The 11,739-nt window shown below is 39.3% G+C and overlaps 1 protein-coding gene across 1 annotated transcript in view; it reads left to right on the forward strand.

Moving 5' to 3' along the window:
• ADAMTS12 (ADAM metallopeptidase with thrombospondin type 1 motif 12) overlaps window positions 1–11,739 on the forward strand; it is a 140,561-nt gene that overhangs the window by 64,093 nt on the left and 64,729 nt on the right. Inside the window, exons 4-7 of the mRNA XM_088157029.1 lie at window positions 6,020–6,216; window positions 8,060–8,143; window positions 9,811–9,935; window positions 11,115–11,264. Coding sequence (XP_088013155.1) covers window positions 6,020–6,216; window positions 8,060–8,143; window positions 9,811–9,935; window positions 11,115–11,264 — 556 coding nt within the window. The remainder of the gene's footprint in view (window positions 1–6,019; window positions 6,217–8,059; window positions 8,144–9,810; window positions 9,936–11,114; window positions 11,265–11,739) is intronic.

Genomic DNA, 11,739 nt, shown 5'->3' on the forward strand with positions numbered 1-11,739 from the left:
TGCTGGTTCTTAACTCTCTTCCTGTCCACGAAGCCCCAAAAACATGTACCCTTTGAACATTTCAGCACTTTCTTTCTCCTGAGTTCTGTAGTGCCAGCCACAAACTTACCTGCAGGTAAGATAATAGAGTCACAGAATTGTTTAGGTTGGAAGAGATCTCTAAGATCATTGAGTCCAGCTGTTATCCCAACACTGCCAAGTCCACCAGTAAACCTTGTCCCTAAGTGCCACATCTACATGTCTTTCAAATACCTCTGGGAATTCTGACTCCACCGCTGCCCTGGGCAGCATCTTCCAGTGCTTGCCATGCCTTTTAGAGAGCTTGTCCCTAATACCCAACTTGAACATCTGCTGGCTCAACTTGACACCATTTCCTCCCGTCCTGTCCTGAGTTACCTGGGAGAAGAGACCACCTCCCACCTGGCTACACCTTCCTGTCAGGGAGTTGTAAAGAGTGATAAGGCCTCCCCTGAGCCTTCTTTTCTCTAGGATTAACAATCCCAGCTCCCTCAGTCACTCCTCATCAGACTCCTGAGCATTCCCCAGCCCCATTGCCCTTATCCGGACACTCACCAGCACCTCCATGTCTTTGTTGTAATGAACTGTAACCTTTTAGCCTTGTTCTTGGTTCTGGCTGCAGCTAGTTGGTGACCTCTGATTGCCAGCATGTGGCCAGTTTGGTTTTTTTTCATTATTATGTGAATTAAATTTAGGGAACATAAATTTTTGGAGTCTTCCAAGAGCTTCTGGTTACTGTCTGGAAAACCAAACTGAAAATCAGATCAACCCTGACAATGCAGACAACTACTTGAAGATGTCACTCTGAGGCTTTTGCATAAATTTTGTGTGAATGAATTTTCAGAGAGACATAAAAAGAGAAAGATTATTAATAAAACCCATATGCTTTAATTCTTATTTTCATCATAATGGTATCCCAAAACTGCGTTTCTGTATTATTTTTAGGCTAGCAGTTCTTAAATTATTTGGTAAGAGACATTATTCCATAGACATAATTCACTGGGAACTTGTAATCTGCAGATTTGTTTCACAGTGAGTGTATTCTGTTTTAGACAATATTTGCTTTTCTTTAATTTCTAATAGAATTGTGCTGCAAGTCAAATTATATTCAGATGCCATTTTACCAAGAGCTAGATTAATTCACAGAAATGTCACCTTATTCTTCTAATCAATTTCTTTAATGTTTTCACCAAAATAAGAGGCACCAGACACTAATGTTGTCAAGTGAATGAGTATGGAAAGTTCAAATTACATGGAGTAATGTACTCCTAGGAAAGCATCTGACACAGCTATAATTTTTAATTGTCCCTTATTGACTTGGTTTAATTCCAGGGTGAAAAAATAAGAACATTCAGGCAGAAGGACAGTCATTGATGCAAAACATTGGCAACTTCAGGCATATGTCTCCCACGACATTGTTCTCTGTGTACCCCCTGACACCCAGCACATCTATCATTCCATCTTTACAGCCTGAGTGGTAATGAGCAGCAGACACTCAGCAGCAGTATCTGATTAAGTGCATCAGTCAAGACAGGTCCAATTTTAGCTTCATTCTACTTCAGAGTGGTGTGACTTCGCTGTTTGATATGCCATGTTTTTGACAGCAGGAATGTCAAAGCTAAACAAACCTTGCTGAGTTGTAAGCTTTCTTTCTCTGTGCTTGTTTTTGCTGGGACTTGGGGATTGTCAGCATGGGCTTGTACGTGATTAAGTAGTTGTAATGGTTTCCTGTGTGAACACTTCTTCACACTCAGAAAGCATTTGTGTGACTTGGCCTGTTTTAGAAATGCTTATAAAAAGAGCTGGTTTGGTTATCTGTTCAGTTTTAAATTCATACACTGGCTTTCTTTTTTACAACAGATTTCCCTTTATGGCATATGAATCCTTACTCTCACGTTGTCATCATCCCAACTTAATTTTGTCTGTTTATAAGCAGATCCTGTGTGTACAAAACTGCCTTGTTTATTTCAGGAGGAATACTTAGAACAGGGGAAAAGGATTGCTTGCTGCATTTGATTTGTAAAAAATCAGTAAGTTCTCGCAGTAGATCAGCTATGAAAACTTCTCACTTTCTTATCAGTGAAAGAGTATTTCTTGTAGGGTGACTGTGTTTCAACACAGTTTATTGTCCTCTTGAAAAACTCACCCTTAAACTGTACCATTTTGTTAATACTTAAACTAAAGGCATGTCTTACGACGAAGTGAAGGTTTTTAGAAAAGTCATAATGTAGCAAGTTATGAACAGTGTGAAATTTATTTGTCTAGCATCATTCACACTCCTGTCTGGGTTTGTAGTGTTTTGACTGTGAACGGTATAGAGTGGCAAAAATGACAGAGCTCTTGTGCAAAGAGAGGGGAGCTGCGAGTAGGAAGTGCAGACACAAGTCAGTGCTACTGTATTTTGTCTGACAATCTTCAGTTGTAGAGTTCTCCTCTACTACTCAGTCATTCGCCTTTTCTGGGAACTTCCAGACATTTTCACCTTGCTTCTGCAAAGCCCTGTGTACTTCCAAAGAAGTTGAAAGCTGGCTAGGTGTAGTTAGCACCTTGAGGTCCCCTTGTGTTGCACCTCACTCTTCCTTGAGCAGCACCAGCAGGAAACTAAAGCGGGGCGAGGGAGGGATGGGTGGGGGGGAAAGCCTTTTTTGTGAAATCTCAGCTTATGCCTTTAGGTGAGGTGAGTCGTGTTTGCTCTTTAAGGGAGTTTGGAGTGGTGGAAGGCAAGCAGAAATTACCTGCTTAACAATCGAGCTCATTTTGAATGGATGAGTTGTTCAAAGTGAAGAAGAACTGTGGGGTTTTTTGTAAGTGTGATCACTGATAGTTAAAGATTAGAAAGCTCTTCTTACAAAGGACTGGCAAAGTACGTTGTCACCTGATGAAAAATTAAATTGATTTGTTAAGAGGGTAAAACTTTTTTTTCATATACAGAAACCATGCAGCTTTAAACTGTCCTGAAGAAGTTTGTGCAATACTGTTTTTTTCTTATATGGTTTAATCTTACAGATAACTTAAAATCTTTCCTAGCAGCTGAAAGTTAAGGGTCTTTTATGTTGCTGTTTGTCCACTAGGATTTCCACTAGGGTAGTTTCAAGGGACGTTTTTATTTTCACTAAAAACAATTTGGAATTTGATCTTAAAACCCAACCATTTTGCTGAAGTCTATCAGCCATTCCTATCTATAAGCTGATGAAATGTTTTCATATACACCATTTCTTCTGGTTATGCAGTCAAATGTCTGGATATCACATATCCATGTTGGGACATAGTGTTTTACTTGCTGGGCTGAATCAGTTTTTCTCATGAAAGGTTCACATCTGCAGAATTATCTCTCACAACAGCTAGAAACTGCTGAGTGTTGCTACTTGAATTTTGTGCAGTTTGTTACTTGAATCTCTTATCAACAGTGTTTTTGTTTAGTCTTAGACTGTCCTGGCTACACTCTCAGCACTACATTCCTTTTCTGTTCCTAAGGATTCCAGCACTATTCCTATCTATGTTATACCTCTTCTTCAGAAATCCGTGGAAATCCTCAGGGTAGGAGTAGCCCCTTTCTCTCTTCTGTTTCTTGTGGAGTGAGTTGTGCTCAGCAGTAATGATGTAAGAGAGGCTTTCCTCAGGCAGTACTGTTCCTAGTCTCAGGCCATTTCTCACTTCTTGGATAGTCCTGGACTGGTGGGCTCCCAGTCAAGACTTCCAAGCCTAGACAACAGGATGCCTGTGATTTCTTAGTAAACCTGAAATCACTTGTAACACTTCACTCTTTGAAGGTAAAAGCAAGGTAAGGTTATTTAACTCCAGTTAGACGGTTAAAAGAGATAGTCAAAATTTGGGGAGACATAGAAGCAGAAGTAGAACTATACTTAGTAGCTGCCTGTATTTTAGTGTAGCTTCAAGAGGTTATCGCTCTGCTTTGTCTAACTAAAAAAGCTGCCAGGAGACTTGACACAGTGGGGTTCCAGTCAGATGTCACCTGTCCAGGTGATGTACCCTGCACAGGAGGTTTTCCACCACTGAGGACAGTTTTTCTGTAGAATCCTCTGGCTATCTGGCATTCATTTTCACCTCGTCTCAGATTTTCATACGTTACAGAGCTTCATGCTTAACCAGGACTCCAAACTTTTCCCTGAGGGTTGTTCACCCCTGCAGTCTCTATGACTTTAAACATTTTTACCTCCAGTGCTATCAGCTGCCCAGACAATTAGCAATACTTTTTGCTAGCTGTAAACAGAAAACCTGACAGCTGGCCTGAGGTTTTATTTGGCCATAAACAAAGCACTTAACCAGCAGTCTGAATGGATTTTTTTTGTTCAGATAGCTGTGGGAAAGGTTTTTCTCAGCACAAAACCCTTAAAAATGTAGGTAATGAGAACTGTACTTCATAGAAATAAGAATGCTGAAAACTGTTCAAATGTACAAGGGAGGTTAATGAATACCAGGTCATAAATAGCCCCTCATTGAGGAGACGATTGCTGTAACTGAACAAAAATTGAGGGAGACAGCTGGAGTGGTGCTGCAGTGTGGGTTAGTGGGGTTAGGGTGCAGGTTATAGCAGTGATAGCTCATTGCTGCTGTGTACAGCACACTTGTGCACAGTGGCTCAGTTCTAAATGTGGCCAGTGTTGTTTTGCTTATTAATGTGGCATATTTCAAGTGTACACATTATATGTTATCAGGATCGAGGCGTCTTTCAGGCTGACCTCAGAGAACACTTTTCTGAAAACATGAATATACAAACCAAGATACTTACTATCTTTTACACCAAGAGATATGCACATCCGGTGGTGCCACATTTTGTTAGGTACACAAGACACTGTGATTATTCTGTCTGAGCTTGGGTCTAAAGGGCAAACAGCTCGTTCGTGACTGGTTTGAAGGGATCCAGCTGCCACGTCTCCATTCTTCAAGGGCACAGTGTCTGCTCCTCAGTGCTAGATACTGCTAGACATTGAGGTGATGCTGGATAACTGTCCTGTGCCACACAGTCATGGAGGTGGTGCTGGAAAGACTGTAAGCACTTGGAACTGTCTTTCTGGCCTGTGGATGTGCCCCATCTGGAATTAGGGCATCCTCTTTCATGAGTGAGGTGGCAAGGGACTACTGCAATACATGAAACAGAAACAAGTGCTCCTGATCCTTTGAAGGGCTCGGGAAATCCCACCACTGTAGAAGCACTTCTCAGGGTTATGGGTTGGAAAAATGCCAGCAGTTGCTGTCAAACTGGCATCTCATTTGCTTTTCAGGCCTGGCGTTATTTAAGTCACTGGTATTCCCCTGGTAACACGGACAGCTGGCATTCAAAGCTAGAGTGAGTGGAGAGGCATTAGCCCCACTGAACACAGTGCAAGGTTGCTGGCAACCTTACAGAGCAAAGACTTCTTCCTGAAAAGCATTAGATGCACAGATCCCAAAATTACAGTGGAAGCAGTAAATGTCTTTCCTGTCACCAGGTAGGATGGCAGCAGGCGAGGATCCCGTGGCTGCCCTGCTGGTATTTAGATGACACCTGCTGGTCAAGTGTCCCCACTTGTCAATGATATTCTCCAATGCACAGAACAAGGCATTCTTGGATGTGCCAGAGGGCTGGACTTAATGTGCCATCCTGATGAGAAAATGAGCTGGCTGTGAAGAAAGCATATCCCTTATCTTAAACTATCAGCTAGTATTATTAGAGAAGTTATAGCCAAACCTCAGGAGATAAACTCCTTGAAAAGGGCATCCCCAATTCACTTTTTTTAAGCTTGTCTCTGTCTCACAGTGTAATTCCTTTTGTTTAAGTGGGGTGACTTTTTGGTGCATGTTTAACACATTCAGAAAATTCAGAACTTAGCTGGACAGGGCCCTTAGTAGTCTGGTGTCACTTTGGAGTTGCCCCTGCAGTGAGTCAGGTGGGTGGCAGCCGGAGGAGTCACTTCCAGCTAATACCATCCTGTAAGTGTTACAGCCATACAATTCAAGCTTGAAAATATGTTCAAGGCAGCATTGCTTTTTTTTCTTCCAGATACCCACAGCTTTTTCAAACAGCAAGAGCATCGGAGAGAGAGATGGGAACAAAATCGTGCAGCTGTCAGAAGGGTTTCTCGGCGCTCTGTCAGCAAGGAGCGGTGGGTGGAGACACTTGTGGTTGCCGACAGTAAAATGGTTGAATATCATGGCAGTGACCATGTGGAATCGTATATCCTCACTATAATGAACATGGTATGTACAATATTTTGGAGTTTTTAGATAGACAAATGAAGCAAATCTGAATTTGATTATGCTGCTGATCTTTTAATAGGTCTGCAGCATTGCTCATGGAGAAAAACGTAGTATCATTAATATATATTAATTGAAACTTTGCCTTTTAAAGTATTTTTTACCTTGTATTTTGTATAGACACAATTTTTCTCTGGATTTATGCAAAAGAAGTCTCATAAATGTTTGCACTAGTTTCCTTTCCACTGGAATTCTCTGTCTCCCTTGGAAATTGTTGCTCACTGGTGATTTCAGATTTTTGGCTATGGCAGAAAGAAATTCTGCGGGTTTTAAGCATAAGAATTCTTTCACATATTTGTGGATGAGAAGGGCACACAGGGGCCTGCTGGAAATGGAAGTAACTTTGCAAAAGCTAAAATACCATCTTGTTACTCTTTTGGTCACAAATCCAAACAGTAATATATGAGTTATTATAAAGCAAATTAACTGTCCCAGTTGAATCCAATATAACCGTTTTTCCAGATAAGTATCCTTTTTGGAGCACAAAGTTCACATTGGAATAAAGAAAAGTTGAACTTCAAATGCTTTCCTGTGTGGCAAATTTCAAAATATAAGTTGTTCTGGGAAAAGTCATAGCATCTGTCCATAGATATATCTTCTGTTATTAATACCTTTTATCAATATTATGTGTATCATGGTAGATAATGAGCTTGAGAGTATATTGAGGATGTGTTCTGTGTGGTTATCATGGAAATGTGCAATATATTCTAGACATGGTGCCTGATCTGTCCTGTGAGTTTATACAGTATGTTCCCAGCTGTGCCCCAAACAGTTTGACTTGTGCTGAGGCAATGAACCTGAGTAAACAGATACAAAGGTTGTTCGAGCACGTGAGGTTTTGTCCACACAGGGAAAAATGCTTCCATTCTCAGGCTCAGGAACAAACAAAACTCAATATTTTCTCTGCAGTCTGACCTTAGATATTAGGGTTACTTAAAATGTTTCAATTTTCAGTGGAGTACCTTGAAAAAGATCCATACCCAAATCAGACCTCTGTAAACACAATTTCTGCTTCATTTTGGTATTTTCTCCTTTAATGGTCCTCTCCATAACAGTTTTGACCTGAAGGCAGTCAATTTTGTTCATTCGTATTTCCTGTGATAGATGGCATAGGTCGCATATATAGATATGTATAGGTAGGTTGTGATTATCTTCTGCTCTGATTCCTTTTCCTCCTGCCTAACCCAATTGTGATGGTGTTTATAATAATTGGGTTACGTTTTTGCGAAGTTCAGTTCTTGTTCTTTTTTACTTGGAGTCCTTTTTGAATGGAGTCATTATCTTGGCTTTTGTTCTTACCATGCTCTCCTGTAGTCTGAAAACACAAGAGTAGCCATCATTCAACTAATTTCTCTTTGCCTAGTACTGACTAAATTTTTTGTGACAGAATCCTGTTCATTTAAAACAGGTCGATTTGATATGCTGGTTTATTTACACCCTGAGTGGACCGGTATGACTGTAGATGTTGTGTTCCTTTCTGCTAGTGTTTTTTATGAATTCAGAAATTTTTGAAAGGGAAATGGACATAATATAATCTTGTTTGGGCTTTTGCTCCATAGCTTAGTAACTTTTGCCAAATGCTGTACCATCATTCATTTGGCAGAGTTAGCCTTTGCAGTAGTTGTAATATTTATGGCATTTCAGTAAACTTTCAGTGATTTGAGAATTTAAAAAGAAAAACAATCCCCAGATTAACATTATGCTAGAAGTAAATGTATTTTTTCTTTGAAATTTAGTTCTGCTATAGAGGAATCAGTTAATCACATATCTCCTGGCTCTGGCACAGGTCACAGGGTTGTTCCATGATCCAAGCATTGGCAACGCAATTCACATTGTGCTGGTCCGGCTCATCCTCTTTGAGGAGGTGGAGGTAAGGTTTTTATTTACCTCAAAATATTATTTACAAAACTTCTGGGTTCAATGCATTGGGCTGTAATCATATTTGCTTAAAATAATGTTTTAAATTGACTCTGTTATTAACCTTCAACATGTCTGGTTTGAGAATAAATTCTGCCCGGGATAGCAAAGTATTTTAGCTGATGACTTCAGGTATTTCTGCATGAAATTGCATAAGAAAATGTAATTAAAACAGACAGATTGAGAATGGGGAAATGGAATCTCCCCAGTGTCAGAAGAGCATGGGATGCCAAAGAGGACTAGATGAGAAACAGAAACTACACATGAACATTCAGGATCTAATTACCTAGCATTGCCTGAAATGTATTATGAACTGTAGTGCTATGCTATTTTCAGGTCTCTGAAGAGGTACATCTCTTAATGTGCAGTTCAAACACGTATTTTTCTTTTTAAATCTGTTTTGATGCAAGGAAAAATGAGGACAAAGTGGATGTTAATTTCTGTAACGAGCTGTATATTGATAGTTTCCAATGTCTTGTTTCACAAATATGTTACTATGTGCTTAAATGCATGCTGATTGTCATGATTTTATGGTTTTGTTTTGTTTTGTTTTAATGCTGTGCATGATATAGCTATAGCTGTGGTATAGTTCTGACCAGAGGAACACCTTAAAGGGATTTTCTCAGTGGCTTAAAATTCATAACACCAGGCAGATGGTCCCAGTGGTGTGAAGGCAGTAAACCAAACCTCAAGTCTGTGTCTTCAGAAATATTTACTGGGATAGTCTGTCCTTATAGCTCTCAGAGTAAGTGTAAGTGGGACAAAAACTTGAGCTTGCACCTAAACAGGACAATTAGATCCATTATGACATGCAATTAACTGTATTTGCTAAACTTCTGTGTCTGTTTGGATAAAAAAGGTGGGTTCCTGTTCAGCTGAGGAATGGCAGTGTTGGAAGTAACAGTGTTAAATACCTTTCAAAATTTGTTTTTAAGTTCCCCAGAAATTACTGTCAGGTAACAGTTAATCCCATACTTCAATGCATGTAAAAAATGAAGCAAACTGAGGCAAGATAAAGGGAGTATCCAAGATCAGAAATTAGAAAATTCAATTTGGGATTAATTTATTTGCATACTTTTTTTTTTAAGGTTTTCAGCAATTAGCATGTAAACTGTATAATAATAAGTTGAGAAATAAACATTTATGACAGCATTGTTTATCTTTGGAATTGAAAAATACTGTGAAATAAATACTCTGTTAGAAGCATGTTCTCTGAATATGACAGTGCTCACATAATGTTGAGTGACGAATTTGATCACGAAGTCCCACAATAAGTAATTTTCACCTTCTCTTCAGAGGAAAATTTTATTTCAAGAGAACATAAAATGTTTGAAAGTTTCAGTTCAGTGTTGGATCTTACGAAGCTCATTTTCAAAATGTATGTAGAGTTTTGCGTTCTGTAATTTTTATTTAGCTGCACCAATTACAGAAATGTCAGCATTTTAAGTTAATATTCAATGTTAGATAAATAGGTGTCATTGCTCCTAATTATGGCTCTAACTTTAGACAAAAGCATAATTGATTATATTTAAATTACCCATCTTCACAGCTGACTTCACTGAAGTGTTACTACAGTGCAGTGTAGTCTTTACAACAATATATTCCTTCATTTCCCATTAGCAAGGCTTGAAGATAGTGCACCATGCTGATAAGACATTAGCCAGCTTCTGCAAGTGGCAGAAGAGTGTCAATCCCAAGAGTGATGTCAACCCCACACACCACGATGTGGCCGTCCTTCTCACCAGGTATGACAGCAGTGACTGACTGTTGTTCAGTTGCATTTCTTTGATGATGTTTCCTTTATAGGCTCATGCCATCACTTAGTTCATCCTGCACAGAGCTCAGAAACGTGCTCGAAATGTTTATGACTCTATGTGTTCATAGGGGTTAGAGATGCATCTTAGCCACAAAACAGATTTGTGGGTCCCAAGAAGTGAGCAATTTCCACAGCTCAGGTCGTTTTCCCCACTTGATGCTATGTCATTTTGTGCTCAGTGACTGCTCTATTGTTCTTTAAGACAATATACCAGAAAAGGTAGCATGTAGATGAACAACTTCTGAAGAAATGTGCAGGTGCGGCTCAGAAACAAAGAATTTTGTGCAAACAAGGTGCCATTCATTTTTAAGCTTTAAAGCATATGATTTAAAAATATCTCCATATTTAAGGAGACACAAAATATTTTCTAATGTCTGAGCAAGAGAGGAACAGAAAACTTGAAAGTGAGGTTGTCTGAGGTTATGCAGGGAGTTTATGTCATGGCATGAAATGGGACTTCCGCAGGTCTGTAAAAATGGATTTAGATTGCACACAGGTGGCAGAAAAGATTGGGTCTGTGGTATAAAGAAAACAGTCCTCGGCTAAAGTCGGTCAGGCAAAAAACCCCAACCTAAAACACACCTCAAGTGGCTCAATAAAAATGTGTCACAGAATCGTCAGGTTGGAAAAGACCTTCCAGATCATCAAGTGTACCCTTTGACTATTGACCTCAACCTTGTCTCAGTCAAAAATCCTGAAATAAGAATGTGAAATAAAGTCTCACAATGATGTGAGATTTCACTCTCCAAATATAAAGTGCTTAGACAGTTCATTTGAATGAAGGTGAGCTATGGTGACTTTAGTAAACCATGCTTTAAAATGCTGTCAGACGTGGGAGTTCTGAAACTTCAACTTAAGGGAGTTGACAATAAGGTGTATGTACTAGGCACTACAGCCACAAAAATACTGGCTACAAACTAGAGCAATATAATTACAGTAGTAGAACAAGTGCTTGTTGTTCCATACGTGTTTGTAAAAGACCTACCACTACGATTTACTTAAAATGCACATTAGCACATTATAAGGTGTAAGCTTGCTACCCAGTGTCAGTGACACTCCACAGTTGGTTTTAAGCTCTTTAAATGGCACCTCTCTTTTGTGATTCTAGAAAGGACATTTGTGCTGGCATGAACCGTCCCTGTGAAACCTTAGGCTTGTCTCACCTGTCAGGCATGTGTCAGCCTCACAGGAGCTGCAACATCAATGAGGACTCTGGCCTTCCCTTGGCTTTCACTATTGCTCATGAACTTGGACACAGGTACAGTTGACAGGGAAGGGGGAACCTGTCTGAGCTGAACTTGTTACTTGGATCTTTAATGCTCAAATTGTGAGACAGAAACAATACGAAAAGTGAGTTAACTTCTCTGTTACTAGAATCAAAACTTACTTCAAAGCAAAGAAATAAGAAATATATTCTTAAGCCTTTGACCTGTGTTTTACATATACAACTGTTCCATACATCAGAACGAAATAATTAAGCTTCAAAAAAGCATCACTCAATCGTGCTAATTTTTCCAAACGTGCTAGATTTCTGTGCAATTACTTTAGATAATCTCTAGGTCAATCCAAAACCGTTACAGAAAACAAACCTGTTTCATTATGTCAAGGCATTTCAGTAGTGCAAATTAGCTAGAAAACATTTTAAACTCATATAGAAAAACATATATTAATCTTATAGTATAGTTAATATTTATTCTTTTTTTTTTAATGAACCAGTAAAGTCCTTTTAAGGC

The sequence above is a fragment of the Sturnus vulgaris genome, chromosome Z (genome assembly GCF_052056855.1).
Source record: "Sturnus vulgaris isolate bStuVul1 chromosome Z, bStuVul1.hap1, whole genome shotgun sequence".
NCBI lineage: Eukaryota > Metazoa > Chordata > Aves > Passeriformes > Sturnidae > Sturnus > Sturnus vulgaris.